Below are 18,592 nucleotides of genomic sequence, written 5' to 3' on the forward strand. Positions count from 1 at the left end.
ACCTCTCGCACCCAACAGCACAGGCGGGATCAGAGAGAGACTCCGCACCGGACACCGCCCGGGCACAGACCCCCTACCCGTCGGACTACGCCTGGACCACTCACAAAGATCTGCGATCGATTCTTTTTCTTGGCGCTTCAGTCACATTGATGCGGCGCTCGAGCAGCTCGCGATCTGACTTGAACAGCCTCCCGGACACGCCCGAATCGCCCAAGAGGCTGCCAGAGGACCCTGAGCCGCCCAGCTCCGGCGTGGGAGTCCCGCCCGAGCAGCTTCATGGCGGCGACGGTGCTGTTGTGCACGAAGGAACGCAGCGAACGGGACGCGTGAGCACAGGCCGCTCGGGCAAGTCCAAGCGCGTGCTGCGCGCGGAGAGGCGGCTGCGCGCCGGAGCTGGGACGCCGCCCGACGGCGACCGGCTCGGCCGCGTCTCTCCCGGCGGCTTGTCGCCCGGCCGCCTCAGTGGCCGAGGGAGCCCCGTGTCGCCGATCGAGTCGGCGCTCGGCGAAGTCGGCAGGCTGTGGGGCGTCCTCCGCCAAGAGCTGGCACGCGAGACGCCGTACGTGCCGGGCCTCTCGATCCACACGCCGAAGCGGCGGTGGCAGCTGACCGCCGCTTCGCTCACCTTGCTCGGCGCCGCGAAGGCGGGCGACGCGCTGCGCATACGGCGGCTGCTCCGCAGGTCACACACACACACGCACACACACACACACACCGCTCACCCACGCGCACTGGGCCTTGCACTTTGAATGCCGTGGGGCTCCTGTCGTTAGACGTGGAGACGCGAGGGTCGCCCCCCCCTTGCCCCACCACCTCGTGTGTGTGGAGAAGTTTACCTTACCTTACCTTACCTGCTCTGCAGGCACGGCGCGAAGCTGCCGACGGTCTTCGAGGTCGTCACCGAGGCGGTGGAGATGCAGCGGAGGCAGTCCTTCGCGCTGCGGCGGGGCGAGGCGTCGGTCGGCGGTGGAGGTGCGGTGACAGTGCCCCCGCGCGGCGCCATGAGCGAGCCGCTGGCACGTCGCGCCGTGCCGCCGCCGCCGCCGGCGGCAGGTGCGGCGGCAAGGGCGGCGGCAAGGGCGGCGGAAGGGGCGGCGGCAGGGGCGGCGGCAGGGGCGGCGGAAGGGGCGGCGGAAGGGGCGGCGGAGGAGGCTGCCGGCACTTCCGATCTTAGCACCGGGCTGAGCGCGCCGGCAGAGGCCGTGGTCATCTCTCCCGGCACCGCAGTCCCCCGGCCGCGCCCATATCTCCCCGGATCTCCCCAGATCTCGCCATGTGCCTCCCCACACACCTTGGGGCCAGATCTCGCCGTCCCTCCCGCAGGCTCGGAGCTTCTCCTCTCCTCCTCCTCTCCTCCTCCCCCCCTGCTCCCCCCTGCTCCCCCCTTGCCCCACCGCCTCGCGTGTGTGTGGAGAAGTGCACCTTCCCTTCCCTCGCCTCAGGCCACGCCGAGATTGTCAGCTTGCTGCTCGAGGCGGGCGCGGAGCCGGACGCGCGGAGCCACGACGGCGTGAGTGGGGTCGTCCTCGCTGCCGAGCACGGGCATCTCGAGGTCATGGCGAGATCTGGCGAGACGGAGAGGCATGGCGCGATCGGGCGAGAGGGAGGACGATCGGCCGTAACTCCCGAGGCGAGGCACGAGAGTCGTCGGTTGAGCTAGGGAGCCTGGCGAGGGACGCCACCAGTCCTCGACAGACCTCTGGTACTCCACACTGTCCGTGCGCCGGGCGTCGCACTCTGACTTTGAATGTGCACTGGGGGGTGTTGCCTGCCTGCTCGACCTGCCTGTCTGGGAGTGGAGCCTTGCGAGAAGGCCCTTTGATCCCCCACCCCCTCGAGTGTGTGTGGAGGACGTTACCTCACCAGCCGAATCACCAGCCGAATCGCCACAGGTGGTGCGCCTCCTCGTCTCCGCCGGCGCGGAGGCGCTGTGCTGCTGCTCGGATGGCAACCTCGGGGAATCTCGGGGAATCTCGGGGAATCTCGGGGAATCTCGGGGAATAGGCGCTCTGCTGCTGCTCGGACGGCAGCACCGCGCTGCACCTCGCAAGCCGCGGCGGTCACCCGCAGGTCGTGTCGTATCTCCTCGGCGCGGGGTGCGCCGTCAACGCGACCGACCACGCGGGCCTCACGCCGCTGCTATGCGCGGCGGCGGCGCTGGAGACGGACGCGCACGTCGAGGTGATCCTGCGGCTGCTGCAGGAGGGCGCCGACCCCGACGCCAAGAGGCTCGACGACGACCTGTGCGCGCTGGAGCTGGTCGAGCTGGCGTCGCCCTTGACGCTGCTGCAGCACCGCACCCCGTCCGGCGAGGCGGGCGGCGGTGCTGGGGTGGGCGGCGAGGCGGGCGGCAGCGAGAGCGGCGGTGGGGCGGGCGGTGAGGCGGGCGGCGGCGAGGAGGGCGGCGGTGGGGCGGGCGGCGGTGAGGAGGGCGGCGGTGGGGCGGGCGGCGGTGGGGCGGGCGGCGGTGGGGCGGGCGGCGGTGGGGCGGGCGGCGGCGCGGGCGGCAAAGAGCAGGGCGGCGAGGCGGGAGGTGGAGTCGGCGGCGGCGGCGGGCAGGCGATCGCGACGACGAGCGGCGATGCGGCGAGTGAAGCGGCACGTGAAGCGGCAGGTGAAGCGGCAAGCCGGAGGGTCAGGGCCGCGGCCAGCACTCGCCGGCAGCAGCGGGCGGCGAGGGTTGCGCTCGCGCTGGTCGCGGCGAGGAGCGCGCGCGCCGACCTCGGCGAGGGGCTGTGCAACTCCATCGCCCGCGCGCCCGTCGCGGCATTGGGGCATTGTTTGTTGAGCTGATCCATTGGGGCATTGTTTGTTGAGCTGATCGACGCCTGATAGTTTTGACACGCACGCATGTCATGGTGGAGGGAGGGTCAGGCGTGCCTTAGCTCTAAGCTACATGCGTACAGCCGCGTGGATGCCCTCTCTGTCTACGTTATGGGCTGACGGTGACGCGTCACACAGACAATAACATGACGACACGTGTACGGCGCTAGGGAACCGCGTCGCCCCCGGAGCCGGTCGTCGACCCCCTTATCCTTTGGGTTTGGCCGCATTGGCGTTGGGTAAAGCGTAGCGTTTAAGATTAAGTGAGTGTGTGAGACGGTTGGTTAGAGCGCGAGGATTGATGTCGTTCGGGTGTGACGCGCTACCGGTACCGCTAGCCCCGCGAGCGTGGAGTGTACTGAAGTTCCTACTTACTCATACTCACTAGGGGGTGGACAGCGCCCCAAAATCCACCACTGTGGGATTTCGCGCAATCGCTTGACTCTGTAGAGCTCGCCTATCCCTGCGGTGAGCGCTGTGGTCGCCGCAGACTGGCTCCGACTTGACGGGCGCATGGAGACACGTGATGCCTCCATGCGCCCATCGAGTCAAAATCGACATGCGAGGCGACTTTGGCCCGCCAGAGGGATAGGCGGCGTTTTGCTTTTGGGCGACAACAGCGCTGTGACCGCGAAGTGGCGGTGGACATGCTCCCATGTTGCCGACGCGGCGCCGGAGTGGCCGGCACTGCTCGCCGTGACCACGACGGCTACTCTGATACTCCGGGCCGACCCGTCCTACCCGACGGTGGCACTCTTCCACGTCTCGCTCACGCTGAGAAAAATTCTGAAACGGCGTGCAGCAGAGTCACCGACGAGTCGGTCCGCGTGCCTCCTCGTGTCCCGTAAAACTCACTTTGGCCTCACTGAGCAAGCCCTCAATCCTGTAGTTGTAAAGAATTTAAAGAAAAACAAATGGAAGCGATGGATTATCCAAACCCGGGCGCATCCGCCCAAAAACGTCCGCCGCTCGCGACTACGCCCCGCGGCCGATTCGTGTCCCCCCAGTGCTTTGCCGGCGGTGACGTGGGCGCTGGCGTGTAAAGTCAGCGGCAAGATACGTGTGCAGCCGCTGGTTGCGCCATGCAAGTGCTCGCCGTAGCGCAGCTGAGTCCAACGCGGGCGACTCTGTCACCCAGCGATGTGACGCCAGTTACCCTCCCCGACGCCGTCGAGGGCACCGCGGACACGGACAGCGACGGCATCCCCGACGACCTCGACCCCGACTCGGACGGCGACGGCATCATGGACGCCGAGGAGGGCACCGTCGACACGGACGGCGACGGCATCCCCGACGCCAAGGAGTCCAACACCGCCGACGCCGATGGCGACAACATCCCAGACGCGATTGAGTCTGCGACGGCAGACGAAGACAGCGACGGCGTGTCCAACGCGGCGGACACCGACTCGGACGGCGACGGCATCCCGGATGCCGTCGAGGGCACGGCGGACACGGACAGCGACGGCATCCCCGACGACCTCGACCCCGACTCGGACGGCGATGGCATCATGGACGCCGAGGAGGGCACCGTCGACACGGACGCGCATAGCGGAGGCATAACCTTTGCAGAGGACGACTCTGACAGCGACGGCATCCCCGACGCAACAGAGGGCACCGGCGACGCCGATGGCGACAACATCCCCGACGCGATGGAGTCCAATACCGCCGACACCGACAGCGACGGCGTCCCCAACGCGGCGGACACCGACTCGGACGGCGACGGCATCCCCGACGCCGTCGAGGGCACGGCGGACACGGACAGCGACGGCATCCCCGACGACCTCGACCCCGACTCGGACGGCGACGGCATCATGGACGCCGAGGAGGGCACCGTCGACACGGACGGCGACGCCATCCCCGACGCCATGGTGGGCTGGCGCGTGCGACTGGTGCACGCTCTGGGTGGCGCCGATTTCTGCCCCTCGCCCGTCCCCCGGTCTCCTCGCCCGCTCTCAGCTGAGCAGTCTCCCCTCAGTTAGACGCGGGCCTGCGGCAGAACAAGACGAGGAGGACGAGCACCACGGCTTTGCCTCCCCATCGGGGTTGCGGCAGAAATTGTGGCCGCCGAGCCCAGCCTTGGGGTAGTTGTACACGGTCTTGTCGTGCGTGTGTGGCCAGAGCCGAGACCAGTACTGACACGTGACCCCGTCCTCCGTTGTGCTGACCTCTCCCCGGTAGTCCGAGCCGTCGGAAAGGGTGTAACACTCACCTGTGAAGGAGCCGCAGCCGTCAAATGCAAGCCGAGGGGTGGGTGCAAATGGCGGTGGGCACCGTAGCCGTGGAAGCAGTCGTTCTCGTCCCAGTCGCACTCTTCGTTGTTGCAGGTCTCATCGCACTCCCCGTCACCGACGTACGATGGGTCGCAACCTTGTGCGCAGTAGTTGCTCCAAAAGGACTGGAGTTCGTAATACCTGCGGCGTGGAGAGGGCCACTTCACAAAACGTGCGTGCGGGTGGATCGAGACCCTGCGTCACGCATCTCTGGCGCATCTAGACCGAGCACGATTCGTCGATGTAGCGCTCGAGCCCATCACTCCCATACGCTGCGTCATCGATGGCATAAGCCGGGGTAGCGCTCTCGGTCACGGCAGTGCTATCGTCGAGTGAGGCGTCGCCTGCAGCCACCCTGAGCACTCCGAGGAGTGCCAGCCATGGCAAGGTGCGGAGCCGTCGCATCGTGGGCAGCTCTGGGGAGGGCCCAGCAGCTCGCCAAGCCCGGCGCTCTTCTTCGAACAAACAAGTCGCAGAGAAGTTCTGGCGCGATTTACTTCGCTTACCTTGTATTCTTTTTTTGTAAAATTCTTTTTTAGGCCGGACCATGAGTGTTTGTCTTTCCTTTCTGAGCCTGCATTGTTCGGTATCGGTAGGTGGTAGGAGGCACAATTAGTTTCATATTCAACCTGCGCCCCGCAGGAGATCTCTCTCTTGCGGTGCGGTGGGGCGGGGCGGAGCGGAGCGGAGTGGGTCGGGTCGGGTCGGGTTGGGGCGGGGTTGCTCGGGTCGGGGTGGGGCCGGGTCGTGCGGTGGGGATGTTGGGGTGGGGTAGGGCGGGCGCCGGAGTGGGAGTCGTGTGACTGCTCCTGTGGTGAAGCCGTCGCCCCGCCTTGTCTGTCGCGGAATCGGGCTGTGCGGATTCTTTTGCCTGGGGTGGGGAGTGGGTGGGCGCCGGAGCGGGAGTGGTGTGACTGCTCCTGTGGTGCGGGCGACGGCTTCTTTCTGAGGAAGCTGTCGCCCGCGCCTCGCCTGCCTGTCGCGTGAATCGTGTCGTGCGACCGCCTTTTGTTGTAAAATTCTTTTGCCTTGTGTTAGTGCCAGTGCGTGCCAGTCCCGTGCCCAATTTAGAGTTTTGTTGCAAAATTCTTTCCCAAGAATTCTTCTTTTCCCTCCCGGGCCCCGGGCAGTTGGGGTCGTGAGTGGGGGTCCCCACTGCTGCCCCTCTGACTATACTTTTGTCTGTGGTGATGCCTTTCCCTGAGAACGCACACAACGCCTCGTGTGTAATGCCCTGTGTTCCGCGAGTGCGTGTGCCCCGTCGTCCATGCTAGGACGTGTGTAACACTGACTGACTGACTGACAGCCCCGGGCAGTTTCCTAGAGCTCTCTCCGCATCGCGGCAGCATCGTTGGAGAGTGCACGATGAGCCTGCTACTCGCCGCCTCCGCCAGCGCCGCAGCATTCCTCGTTCCTCACGCCACGCACCCGCTCGCCCTTGCCGGCCGCTCGCGGCGGGCAGCAGACGCTGTGAGTACAATAGCAGTCTTTGGTGCGTCGGGTCGCACTGGCAGCGAGGTGGTGCTTCAGGCGCTGGAGCGCGGCGAGGAGGTCAGCTGCCTAGTCCGCGATCGAATCCGGTTGACGGCGCCACGAGACCATGCCGAGATGGACCTCCGCAAGGGGTCGATGCACAATTTCAGCCCCTATATGAACGACAAGATGGTAAGGACGGAGGGTTCGGTGCTCAACCGCGCGGATGTGGATGACGTCTTCGATGGCAACAATATCACGGGCGTGGTCGTCGCGCTCGGTGGCAAGACACGGGAGGTCGGGCCGACGCTGCTTTTCGATGGCACGACCCACATAATTGCGGCGTGCAAAGCGCACGGCGTCAAGCGCATCTGCGTTGTTTCGACTGTTGGGGCGGGCGACTCCATGGACCAGGCGCCATGGACCTTCAAGCTCCTGATGAAGACGATGATGCAGAAAATCATGGACGACAAGAATGCGCAGGAGGGCCTCTTCTTGGACGGGCCCGGCGCCGACCTTGAGTTCTGTATCGTGCGCCCCGGCGGCCTCAAGCAGGGCGCTCCGACCGGCATCGTGAACGTGATCGATGGCGAGGCAGGTGCCATCAACCGTGCCGACCTGGCGGCGTTCTGCTTGGATGCGGTCCTCGATCCCGACTTCGCGCATCTCCAGCAAGCAGTCTGCATCTCGAGCGATATGGGCAGCGGCTTCAAAAGCCTGATGTCTGACAAGACGATGTCACGCATGGGCTCGGAGCTGGCGCGCCCACTTGAGGACGCAAACCCGTTTGGGTTTTAGTGCTGGCGTCGATCGATGGCCGCGGCCGTGGGCGAAGCGAGTGGCTTCTAGTTTAGTGTCTCGCGTGCGCGCACGCCCATGTCGCATGTGGATGTGCCATGACCGCGCCGCTCGCGACGCGTCACGCGAGGTAAGCAATATTACTTCCATATTGTACTGTTCGGTAGCCCAGGCATGGTGTTTGTGTACGCTCAGGACTGCTGGTTGGGGCGCACATTAGGTGGGACACACGGTCACGAGCTCTCTGCCTCAAGACACTAGATCTGTCTCCCGTTTCTGTCGAGACTCTCGCTGATCCGTCACCTCACGGCGCCGCCCCCCCTCGCCTGCTCGTCCGCCCGCAAAACCTCAGCGGTGAGCCTCTCCTCCACTCGCCGTCGGATGAACTGCTCCTGCCGCGTGCCGCCGCTCGCGTCGCCGGGCGGGCCGGCCGCGTCCAAATTAGCCTGCGGAAGAGGGGGGAGGGGCTGAGGAGAGGTGGTGTGCGGGGCGGAGCGGCGCTAGTCTGCGGGGGGGCGGCGCCTGGGAGAGTGGCTAGGGCTTACGGCTAGCAAGGCGTCTCGGCCTGCGAGTCTGCCGCCAGTATGCAGAGCGACACGGCGACAGAGATGACCCACAGCCGCGTCCACTCCCGGCTAAGCACCTCGATGTCGCCGGCGATGTCACGGCCGCGCCTCTCGAACCACAGCCCGCGCGGCTTGGAGGCGGGCGCCGCGAGGCGCTCCGCGGCGCGGCCCTTTGGGAGACGGAGAGCCTCCTCGTCCTGAAGAGTGAACCGTATGGCTGACTGAACTAGTCGACTATGGTTGTCTGCCCACTGTCTCTCGCACTGTCCGTGTGCGTGCGATCCGGGCCCTGGATATGGTGAAATGAGACGCGTGGCGGCGGCTGGAGTGGTGTGCAGCGATCCGTACTCCGCATCTACGCTCCTCGTCCTCTGTCTGCCCGTCCCAGTCATACGGGCGGGCCTCCTCCTCCTCCAGCAGACCGCTCGCCTCCAGAGGCTCATGCGGGCGGTCGTACCGTGAGTTGGCGTGCTCGCCGGGCATCACGAAGAGGTCCCAGCTTGCATCCGACAGCGCGTCTGACAGCGCCTCCCAACTGGGCAAAGGCCCCGAGGCTGGCTCGCGATCGCTGCCATCCATGACACTGCAGAGCCGCCTGCGGCCGCTCGTGGCAGGCACGGACAGCGGCGACGGCGCTGTTGCGCGGAGACCAAAGTAAAACAGCATTCTACGCTCCTCGTATCGGCTAGCGGAACCAGCCCTTGCCGCGAATCGGGCGTGCATTTCGAATTCCACTTCGCCTCAGGCATCGCTGTGAATGAGCATTCAGCAGGCCAGGCCACGGGTGCCGGCGGCACTGGCGGTGCTCTCGCTCCCTTCCTCGCCGCCACGCCGACTGGCGGCTCGTCGCGGGCGGCCAGGTGATCGGCTAAAGCGCAGACGTCGGGCTTGGCCTCCGTCGCCGCTCAGATGGACGGCTGTTGGTGGTGCGGGACCACGACCTGGTCTCGCAAGGGCGGTGAGGCGGCCAACGGGCTGCCCGCCGTGGCTCTAGAGCGAGGAGAAGCGCTCGGTCCGGCGTCTCCGGCGTCGACGCGCATCCATAAGGACTGCGCGGCGGCGGTACGCAAGAAAGCTTCTGCGCTCGCTGCTGAGGAGCATGCTGCTCCGCCGGCAAGAAGCACGCGCTCCGCTGTCGAGACTGCGCGTCCCGACGGCAAGCGCCCCGCTGTCGGCGGCTGGGCGACGGTGTCGAGGCCGGGCGCTAATTTAGGCTTGCCGCCGCCCGGCAAGGCGCAGCGGACCGACGCACTCGATCGGATGGAGGAGGACCCGTCGCCGCCGCCTCGTCCGCCGCCGCCTCCCGCTCCCGCAGGAGAGTTCATTTTGTAAACGGCGTGCATTTTTCAACATGTGGCTGGGTCGACCGCGCCCACAGCTACGCCGCGAGCGCGATGTGCAAACCTCTCTCAGGTAAACTCTGCCGTCCCTTCGACCATCCACTCCCCGTGCTCCCGCGACCGCGCCCGCCCGCGGGCCCCCGCGGCCCGGCCGCCGCCGCGCCTCCGGGGCGATGACGACGGGCCCTCGCCGCCACGGCGCCGCCAGCGGCCATCGGCGGACCCCCGGCTGCCCGAGTGCCATGGCTGCGGCTCTTCTCTCCGCCGGCGTAAAGCTCGGGCCTTGAGAGATGGTGATCCGGCCAGCCGCTTGCGCCTCCGGGACGACAACGGGGGCTTCGCCGGCAAGGCGCCGCCAGTGGGGAAGACCCCCCCCCCCCTCCCCTCCCCCCCAGACTACCCCAAGTGTGCCATGGCTTCAACAACTAGAAGCGACTGGCTTCTTGACCACCCGGCCAGCCGTCATTTGCACCTCCGGCGGAAGATTTTGGGGGCTTCGCCGGCAAGGCGCCGCAGCGGGCATTGGCGCACTCTTTCCTGGTGATTGCCATCGCTTCACCTCATCGGCCGGCGAGAATCAAAGCACGAGCCGTGCTACCAGCGGAGCACGACATGGAGAAGGCATCGCGGCTTTGCACGCCCCCGACATTCCCCCGACAGCAGCGCCTTACGGCGAGTATACGGCGTGGGCTGCGAGGTTACTCGGGGTGACCCAGGGGGCGGCGGGGGAGCACTCTCCCGCCGGAGTAGCAGGCGGTCTTCCCGCTACTCGCTCCTATTTGAGGTGCCTCCATGCCCGGCCCACCACCTTCCCGGCAGCTCCACCCGCTCGGTGACGTCCTCATCTTCTCCCCCCTTGCCCCGCCCCCCTTCAGGCAAGGCCCTGGCCACCAAAATCGCGCTCTGCGCTCCGGGAACGGGCAGTTGCGCGACGCCATTCGAGAGCGAGCGGCGGCGGCGGCTAGCACCAACCATGTCAGTGCAGGGGCTGGCTGCGTGGGCCCCCGCCACCGGACTCCGTCGGGCTCGCGTCTCCCTGCCCGCTGAGGGGAGCGTGTGTGTGTGTGTGTGTGTGTGTGTGAAAGCGCCGTCGCAACTGCCATGTCGGCAGGTTGAAGGCTGGTGCTCTCGCCCCGCTGGCGGCGCGGACCGGTGCCGCGGTTCCGAGCCCTCCTGTGGTCTTCCGCGGGGGGAGCTTCGTCGACGGGTGCGGGATCGCGGCGCAGTCAGTGCCGTGGCGATGCCTCCGGCTGTTTGCGGCGGGCGGCTTGCTGCTCGCGGCGATGGCGAAAAACTCGTCTCGTCGCACACCAAGGGCTTATGCTCTGGCGAGATGTGAGGCGCATGCGCCCAGGAGGGCGCATGCGTAACGACGCTGCTAGAGATGCGTTTCGGGGCCCAGAGATAAAACTTCTGATGCCATGCATGACCTAGTAGTGTCCCCAGCTATGGGCGTGTCCACGTTGGAGCCAGGTGTGGTGTGGGCGCGAGAATAGCTCCGCCGTTCATGGAGGCAACCGATAGCGATACGAGTCGACTGGTGTGTGTCGTCGTGGTTTCGTATCAAGAATACTCACTCACACTGAGGGGAGCGCAGTGTGTGTGTCTATGTCTGTGTCCATGCAGCGTGCTCGCAGTGCCGCTCGCAACGTCAGGGGTCGTCCGAGGATTCCTCTAGGACCCCTGCACGAAGAACATTTTTTTTCTTTTGGTGTGCCGGTGATAGTACTAGCACGCGCCAGTTCGCACCTGTGTCGAGCCTGTCTGCTGTGAGAGAGAGTTGTTTTGTTTAAATTCTTTTTCTGGACGCTGCCACCGCCCAACCAGACACCACCGCGGCACTGCCTTGATGGCGCATCGCAAAGCCGCCCTGTTCGCCTTGGCGCATCGTAAAGTCGCCCTGCTCGCCTTCCGCTCCGCGCCTCGTCAGCTGCCGGCGCTCGGCACGAGGCCACTGTGCCTGCAGGCTCCGGGCGGCGGCTCCACTCGGGCCAAAAATCTGTGGGACGGCGGCGGCGAGGCGACCGCCGTTACGCCAATTTCAGGCCAGTTTGGCGGGCCGTCTGCAGCTGCCGAGCGCTTCGCAAAGGAGAGCACCGCCGCCGCTTACGCACTGCAGAGCCCGCCGTCGCCGTCAGGGCCCAGCATCGGCCTCCCTGAGAACTGGTGGCACGGGTCTGGGGATGCCGCGCCTCCAGAGCATTCTGACATGGGCACGGCGAGCCTAAGCTCGGTGCTGACCGGCTCCGTGCAGTCGCTGTGGATCACGGAGCTGTGCCGGACGATGTCGCTGACCTTCCTGATGTTCTGGAAGGAGAAGGTGACGATAAACTACCCCATGGAGAAGGGCGCGCTCGCTCCCAGCCCTCCCCCATGCCGCGCGCTCGCGCATCGAGCCTTGCTGGGTGACGCTCCTGCCCGACCCCAGGCGCCCTCTCGCCGCGCTTCCGCGGGGAGCACGCGTTGCGCCGCTACGCGACCGGCGACGAGCGCTGCATCGCCTGCAAGCTGTGCGAGGCGATCTGCCCGGCGCAGGCAATCACGATCGAGGCGGAGGTGCGGCCGGATGGCGCGCGCCGCACGACGCGGTACGACATCGACATGACCAAGTGCATCTACTGCGGCTTCTGCCAAGAGGCTCGCCGCCCATCTCAAGAGAGATGCGGGAGATTACCACTTTCAGCTCCAGCGCGTGGAGGCGTTCGCCTTGCCCTGAAAAACCCTAGGCGTGCCCCGTCGACGCCATCGTTGAGGGCCCGAACTTTGAGTACGCGACCGAGACGCACGAGGAGCGAGCCCATCTGAAGGCGTGGTCTCTCGGGGGATCCTCGGCGGGCACATCTCGGACACCTCGGCTGTAGGAGCTGCTTTACGATAAGCAGAAGCTGCTGGAGAATGGCAACAAGTGGGAGACGGCCATCGCGGCAAACATCGCCGCCGAGTACGTCTATCGATGACGGTGGGGCACGCGCGTGCGAACTCTGAGTTGCTAGCTCTCCCTCCGGGACCCGGCTACGTTTCATCTCACGCCACACAGAGAGAGCTATTCTGCGCGTGAGATCTGACTACTGAGTCCGCGCGCGGCACTCGCGCTGGACACGCTGCGTCGTGCGTGCCGTGTGCGCCGTAGTAGATTACAATTTAGAGTTACAATGCACACACGCGCGTCTCTGCGTCTCTCTATTGAACTATTCAATCACAGGTGTACCACACCTCAGATGCGCCTGCACCTCCGCCCCAGCCGCCCCAGCCGTCGCAGCTGCTGATGCTGGCGCGCACACGGTGAACAAACACGGCCTGTGGGCCCTCGCGCGCGTATCTGGCCGCAAGTGTGCTGAGGGCGCGCCGGAAGTCGTCGCGCGACGCAAAGTTGCGCACAGAGAGCAACGTGTCGCGGCGTGACAGCGCGTTGTCGACGTACTGCTGGTACAGCTGCGTCAGCCGCACGTCCCCACTCTCGCTCAGGAGGAGAGCAAATAGCTCCGGAAGCATGCTGTCGTTCCAAACAAAGGCGGCGGCTCCGGCGGGTCGCCAGTTCGCCGCGCAGCCTACGTCGCGGCAGCCAACCGTCCCCATCGCCAAAGACGCCTGAGGCCCCTCGACAGATATGCGTCGGTAAGCCTCTGTCACTGATTTGAACTGCCGCTCGGCCTCCTCCGGGCTGCTCCGGTTGTGGTCTGGATGCGTCTTGAGCGCCATTCTGCGGTACGCCTCTTTGATCTGGAAGCTGGTGGCTCCTCGCTCGACACGGAGGATGGCATATGGGTCTGCGGCCGAGGAGAGGGACCGGCACCGTCGAGGGCGAATGCGAAGGGCAGCAGGGGCGCGGAGCATCGAACACAATGTAGCAGTAGGAGTAGGAGCAGGAGCGTGGCAGAGGGACAGCAGTAGACAGGGTCGGCCGGGTGGTGTGGAGCGTCTGGCGGGACACCCCTTGAGCACTGGCGGATAAATAAAGAAATGAATGATTAAGCCTCTCTACTGTGAGGTGGGTAAAAAAGAACAGGTCCCCGCCCTTGCGATCTTTGTGCAGGGTTCTTTGTGGGGTCGATTCCGCATCGGGACCCCCTCGATCGTCTCGCCCTCCCTCACTGGACACCCCTTCGGAACGCGCATTTTTTTCTGCTTTCCCTCCACACACACACACACACTCACACACACACTCACTCACACTCACACACACACACACACACACACACACACACACACACACACACACACACAACGTTTTTGAGCGGGGCGCAACGAAGAAACACATCATCAGGACATAAATCAGACAACGCCACCCAATTCACACAACTCGGTCGCCTCTCTCGCGCCGCTAACTCCACCCGCCTCCCGCGTCACTCGCACGGGCACGGCTGGCGGAGTGGATGCCGGCGCCGCCGCCGCGGGTCAGCATCTTCGGCTTCGCGTGGATGGAGGTGCACTTTGGGATGTGCCGCTCCGCCGCCATCGCATTGATAGACAGTTGTGTGTGTACGTGACGGGTGGTGTCGTAGTGTCCGTGTGTCCACGACTAGCTCCGAGTAGAGGGGGCGTTCTGCAGTTAAGGGGAAACCCGGTACACGGAGCCCTCTCGGAGACCCGTGTTTAAAACCCCTAAACGGCTGTGGTTCCCATATGGGAACTTCGCCCAATTCTGTGAAAGAGAAAACCGGTCGCCTAAGGAGCGAAGTCGGCCGATCCGGCGACCCGCTTTCGCTTGGCAGACGGCCCGGGTGCTGTGCCGCCTACCACCAGCCGCTTGACTCCGGAGTCGCATCTCGGAGAGAGAATCTAAGATTCCTTCAGATTCCCTAGATTCCCGCAGCACCCTTCGGTAGCGAATGAAGCGCAAGGCAAAACAACGACCTGCGCCCGATCCTCGCTCTGGGCTTGTTGGGAGGTACCTTGGCGTGCCGTGCAGCTTCTTCAACGTAAACGTCGAGGGTGCTCGCTACTTGGCGCGAGTCAAGAGCTTGCACAAGTCTCAAAAGTCCATGCTCTGGATCAAGTTCAACCAGGGCGGCTACGGCGAGGACGCCTTCGCGCCTCTGGCAGTGGTGAAGCAGTGGCTCATATCCGACGACGAGGCGCTCGATCCCAAGTCAGACTGGTACGAGGACCCAGACGAGAGCGACGACGACTCGGACGTGGAGGATGGGGACGAGGCGGAGGGTGGTGCAAACGCGAGGCGAGCGCCAGCCGCACGCCGGCGTGTCGATGAGCCTCGCGGCTCGGTCAAAGGCAGCCGATGGCAGCCGGCGGAGGCGCGGAAAACGCCCCACGCCGTCGACAACATCGTCTGGAGAAAGGCCACCGGCGCCGTCCCAAGCCACAAGCCAAAGGTCTTCGCGCGGAAGCTGCCACCCGGTGTGTCGGAGGGGCTGCAGCAGCCGCTGCCTAACCACGGACCGATCAATGTCGAGCTGTTCAACCGGCAGTGGGACATTCGATGCTGGGAGCTCGTCTCGAAATACAGCAAACAGCGCGTCCGCGACCTGAAGATTGGAACCGTGGACGCCGTCTCGCGCAAGCCGAAGATGAAGAATCGCGCCGACGGCAGCAAGGGGAAGCAGCGCAAGGCACCTTCTATGTCGGTGCCCTTCCTGATCCGACTGCACGTCATCATCACGGCGATGTCCATTTGCCGCCTGCCCGCCCGCAAGTACTACTGGCGCAAGGGCAAGTTCGTCGGCTGCCCCGGCATCTCTGTCATCATGTCGGAGAACGACTTTGCGCAGGGCATCCGCTGCCTCTACGACTGCGATCCATCGAAGCTGGTTCCCCGTGGCGACATGACGCAGCCGCCGCCTGTGGGCTACGACAAGATGGCGAAGACGTCCGAGCTGAACGAGCTCGTGATGGAGAACACGCTCAACGCGGTGTGCCCGAAGAAGACGCTGTCGGACGATGAGGCGTCGGCCGAGTGGCGGGGCAAGAACGGCGAGGGCGTCGTGGTCTCCTTCAACAAGGACAAGCCAGCCAAGTGGGCGCAGCGCAACCAGTGCTTCAACGGCCTCGACGGCTCGCGTGTGGTGTGGCACGTCCTCAACTGCCCTCGGCGTGTGGCGGCGGAGCACGGCGAGACGTATAAGTCGACGCTTGGCCTCGCCGCGAAGCTGCACGCAAAGTACGGCGAGGGCTTCGTGATTGGCCAGGACTCGCTGTACAACTCGCCGGTGGTGGTCGTCGACGGGGCGAAGAAGTTCAAATTCAACTTCTTCGGCACCGCCGGGTGGAACCGCCGCGGCATGGTCGAGGACGCCGACGAGCCGGCGGACACGCGCGGGTCGTGCGTCTCCTACTACGCGACGGTTGACGGCATCCCGCTCACGGCGACGTACATGCGCGACAACAAGATCGTCCGGTTCTTGTCGTCGGCGCACGGCGTGCCCACCGCGGTCAACGGCAGCAAGAAACCGCGCTGGAATAAGTCCGAACGCAAGTACGAGGAGGTTTACATGCCGCCTGTCAAGTCCAACTACGATGCGGGCAAGGTGGGCACCGACCTGTTCGGCCAGTACATGGAGCTGCTGGACACTACGTTCAAGTCTTTTCACCCGTGGATGGTCCACCACCTTTGGCTGTGGTTCGGATGTTTTGTCAACGTGCATTGCTGGCGAAACAGGTTCATCGATGAGGGCGTCCGTAGGCTCGCCGGTGCGAAAAAGACGACGCTCATCGAAGACACGTTGCAGACGATGGAGGAGCTGCTTCAGATGGCGGACCGGCTAGAGCGGGAGGGGGCCGCTCGCTCAAAGAAGCGGAAGAGCAGGCCCGACCCGCAGGCGCCGGTGCGCAAGTCGCCACGGCGTGATCCGGTCGTCAGCCGCTTGGGTTCACCGACCCGCCACGTGCCCGTCACGTTCACTGAGAAGGGCAGGTGCAGGTGGTGCCGCAAGCTGATCTACTCCGGGTGCGGCCACCCTGGCTGCGGCCACATGCACGAAGGCACGTGCTGGATGAAGGCCCACTCGAACGACCCGAAGATCCGTGCGAAGCTGAAGGCGCTGTCCTTCCAGCCAGAGATCGCCGATGGCACACAGGCGCGACGCGCCCCGCGATAGAGAGACCGTCACAATCCCGCTCTGCGCCTTCGGTGGCAGGCGGTGGCAAGGGAATGGGGAGACGATACGCCGTCCAATCCGGCAGAGAGTTGTCTTTCGGCAGCACGGGGGGTGAGAGCGTTTGGCGTGGTCGATGGTGCACCGCCGTCACGGTCACACGCACACACACGCCGCGCGCGCACACCACACACACACACACCCATCCTGATCGCGCCGTGCGCTTGGGGGGCCCTCAGGTGTGCATCCGCAAGGTGAAGCGGACGCGCAAGCCCAAGCGGAAGTTGCGCTACAACGAGGAGGAGGGCGGCGCCGGGGCCGACGCCGACGCCGAGGAGGAGGACGACGACGGTGATGGCGACGATGACGCTCCGGCTCCGCCCGCCAAGCGCCGCAGCACCCGCGCGCAGCAGCAGCGCCAGGGCGCGCGGTGAGACCTCTCGCCGACGCTTGAACCGGCTTTGCTGCACTCTGCGACGCTGCGGTACGTGTGTACCTGTCTAGTAGTGACCGGTGGAGTGAGCGGCGGGCGTGATGTCACCGGTTGAGTGCCAGTGTGCGTGCAGAATCGGCGATCGCTGCCCCCGTCTGGCCTGTCCTGGCGGCGACGGACGTGTTTGAGGGAGATTTCGAGGTGACGTCTTTGCCGTCCCTAGCCTCCAAGTGTCACTAAGTAATGTGCAACACCCTCCCTACGCATGCTGGGGTGCTGGGCGGGCGAATAGACGCGCGAGAAGCCCAATCAAAAATCGACCCCTCGGACCCCGTTTTTAGCTAGCCGTTTAGGGGTTAATTTACGGCCCTTTCCCTGCGAACGCGCACCCCCGGGGCTAGGGCTCTCTAGCCCGTAACCCGATACCGATCATCCGGCCCGCTGGGTGCGCTTCTTAGCTCCCCGGCCCTGGATGTGAGGTTGATGACTGCACTCCAAGTGCTCCAAGTGCTTAGCCACCAAGAACTGGCACGGGCTGCAGATGCAGCGCTTGTCTACCATGTTGATGGTTCGATCCTCCCCAGAGTCGAACTGGCAGCCACTCGCACCAAGGAGGCGAGGTGTGGCTACGTGACCCAGAAAAGGCCAGAGTCGGGAGCAACCCTCGAGGTGGGTCGCTCATATACCTACTATCCTACAGCGTCGCGAAAAAAATAATTTACCGCACCGCCCGTCTTCATCGGGACAGGATGCTGCTCTCAACCGGCGGACTCGACGGGCTCGCCGCCCTCGCAGCCGCCGTGCAACAGCAGCGCGCACACTACACTGCGCCGCCCGCTGACGAGCGACTCGCTGCACTCGACTTGTTGGGCGACCAGCCGCTCGTCGATAAGCGTCCCCTTGAGGACGGCCAGCCGCCGCCCGAGGCCAAGCACCCCCGCGCTCCCAAGGCCCTCCCGCCGAAGGCCCTCCCGCCGGGATGGACGGTCCAGCGGCGCAAGGCGGTGGCGCGCTCGTACAACGTTTTCCACGGGCCGAATGGGGAGCGCGCCGTCTCCATCGCCGACGCGTGGCGCAAGGACCAGGGCATTCCTCCGTCACCGCCGGCGCCGCGGCCGCCGCCGCCACCGGCCGTAGCATCCGGAGCGGGACGGGAGCGGGAGCCTGGCGACGGCGGCGAGCCGCCCCGGAAGCGGCGCTCGGGAGGGCGCGGAGGCACCCGCTCGGGTGGAGGGGTGGTGTGGGAGGAGTGCACCGAGGTGGGCAAACCGCCGCCGCGCGCAGCCTCCGCCTCCGCCGCCACCTCGGTGCGGGCAGCTCTCTCCGTCAGCGGCGGCGGCGGCGTGTCGCTCACACTTCGCGTGTGCTGCGCCAGCCCGAAGGCGCTCTGACCCTCCCCCCCCCCCCGCCGCCGCCGCCGCCGCCGCGGCCATCCTCGCCGCCACCACCTCCTCCACCACCGTCGCCCTCATCGCCCCCACGGCCTCACCGCCCATTCGGCCCTCACCTCACCCCTTCGCCGCTCTCGCCCTCACCGCTCTCTCCGCCGCCCTCGCCCTCGCCGCCCGCAGGCGGCCGCGGCGGCGGCGAGGAGCAACCGGCAGAGCCGGCAGCTGGCGGCGCTGCAAGACTACCTCCACAAGGGCCGAGCCGACAAGTGCGCCAACGAGTCCCTCGCCTCCGTCGCTGACCAGATTGCAGAGAAGCGGCGCCCCCCCCCTCAAACCTGCCGCCGCCTCCTCCTCCCCGCCCCTCCTCCTCCTCCCCCGTCCGCCTCTGCAACCTCGCCAGCGCGCCTCCTCCTCCTCCTCTCCCTCCTCCTCCCATGCGGCCTCCCTTC

The 18,592-nt window shown here is 65.7% G+C and overlaps 7 protein-coding genes across 7 annotated transcripts in view; 5 read left to right on the forward strand and 2 right to left on the reverse strand.

Annotated features, from left to right (window-relative positions):
- The first annotated feature begins 144 nt into the window (after positions 1-144).
- On the forward strand, positions 145-2,955 carry EMIHUDRAFT_455502 (hypothetical protein). Its single transcript, XM_005787101.1, has 4 exons — positions 145-682; positions 863-959; positions 2,005-2,323; positions 2,560-2,955. The coding sequence occupies exons 1-4, from the start codon at positions 150-152 to the stop codon at positions 2,592-2,594; spliced, it is 984 nt and encodes a 327-aa protein (XP_005787158.1). The 5' UTR covers positions 145-149; the 3' UTR covers positions 2,595-2,955.
- A 1,820-nt stretch (positions 2,956-4,775) lies between these two features.
- On the reverse strand, positions 4,776-5,498 carry EMIHUDRAFT_111108 (hypothetical protein; the record flags this gene model as incomplete). The annotated part of the gene is made up of 3 exons (XM_005787102.1): positions 4,776-5,032; positions 5,095-5,234; positions 5,326-5,498. 3 exons carry the CDS (start codon positions 5,496-5,498, stop codon positions 4,776-4,778), a joined length of 570 nt encoding a protein of 189 aa, XP_005787159.1.
- Positions 5,499-6,458: 960 nt separating this feature from the next.
- On the forward strand, positions 6,459-7,364 carry EMIHUDRAFT_228231 (hypothetical protein; the record flags this gene model as incomplete). Its single annotated transcript, XM_005787103.1, has 1 exon — positions 6,459-7,364. One exon carries the CDS (start codon positions 6,459-6,461, stop codon positions 7,362-7,364), a length of 906 nt encoding a protein of 301 aa, XP_005787160.1.
- A 3,755-nt stretch (positions 7,365-11,119) lies between these two features.
- EMIHUDRAFT_228234 (hypothetical protein) lies at positions 11,120-12,227 on the forward strand (the record flags this gene model as incomplete). The annotated part of the gene is made up of 3 exons (XM_005787104.1): positions 11,120-11,675; positions 11,699-11,826; positions 12,132-12,227. 3 exons carry the CDS (start codon positions 11,120-11,122, stop codon positions 12,225-12,227), a joined length of 780 nt encoding a protein of 259 aa, XP_005787161.1.
- A 235-nt stretch (positions 12,228-12,462) lies between these two features.
- On the reverse strand, positions 12,463-12,969 carry EMIHUDRAFT_228235 (hypothetical protein; the record flags this gene model as incomplete). Its single annotated transcript, XM_005787105.1, has 1 exon — positions 12,463-12,969. One exon carries the CDS (start codon positions 12,967-12,969, stop codon positions 12,463-12,465), a length of 507 nt encoding a protein of 168 aa, XP_005787162.1.
- A 3,038-nt stretch (positions 12,970-16,007) lies between these two features.
- EMIHUDRAFT_441169 (hypothetical protein) lies at positions 16,008-17,050 on the forward strand. Its single transcript, XM_005787106.1, has 2 exons — positions 16,008-16,301; positions 16,559-17,050. Exons 1-2 carry the CDS (start codon positions 16,197-16,199, stop codon positions 16,751-16,753), a joined length of 300 nt encoding a protein of 99 aa, XP_005787163.1. The 5' UTR covers positions 16,008-16,196; the 3' UTR covers positions 16,754-17,050.
- A 427-nt stretch (positions 17,051-17,477) lies between these two features.
- The window catches only part of EMIHUDRAFT_455505 (hypothetical protein), a 3,275-nt gene continuing 2,160 nt past the window's right edge, over positions 17,478-18,592 (forward strand). The window contains exons 1-2 of the mRNA XM_005787107.1: positions 17,478-18,135; positions 18,322-18,460. Of these exons, the coding sequence (XP_005787164.1) occupies positions 17,502-18,135; positions 18,322-18,460 (773 nt within the window). The 5' untranslated portion in view covers positions 17,478-17,501. The remainder of the gene's footprint in view (positions 18,136-18,321; positions 18,461-18,592) is intronic.

Source organism: Emiliania huxleyi, assembly GCF_000372725.1.
Source record: "Emiliania huxleyi CCMP1516 chromosome Unknown EMIHUscaffold_145, whole genome shotgun sequence".
NCBI lineage: Eukaryota > Haptophyta > Isochrysidales > Noelaerhabdaceae > Emiliania > Emiliania huxleyi.

What these genes read in the sequence shown, in the direction of transcription:
- EMIHUDRAFT_455502 (XM_005787101.1), top strand. Translation starts at nt 150, where the DNA reads ATGCGGCGCTCGAGCAGCTCGCGATCTGACTTGAACAGCCTCCCGGAC. An exon ending in ATACGGCGGCTGCTCCGCAG is followed by an intron (nt 683 to 862) that starts GTCACACACACA and finishes CCTGCTCTGCAG; the next exon opens with GCACGGCGCGAAGCTGCCGA. An exon ending in GTCCGGCGAGGCGGGCGGCG is followed by an intron (nt 2,324 to 2,559) that starts GTGCTGGGGTGG and finishes GGCGGCGGGCAG; the next exon opens with GCGATCGCGACGACGAGCGG.
- EMIHUDRAFT_441169 (XM_005787106.1), top strand. Translation starts at nt 16,197, where the DNA reads ATGCACGAAGGCACGTGCTGGATGAAGGCCCACTCGAACGACCCGAAG. An exon ending in AGATCGCCGATGGCACACAG is followed by an intron (nt 16,302 to 16,558) that starts GCGCGACGCGCC and finishes GGGGGCCCTCAG; the next exon opens with GTGTGCATCCGCAAGGTGAA.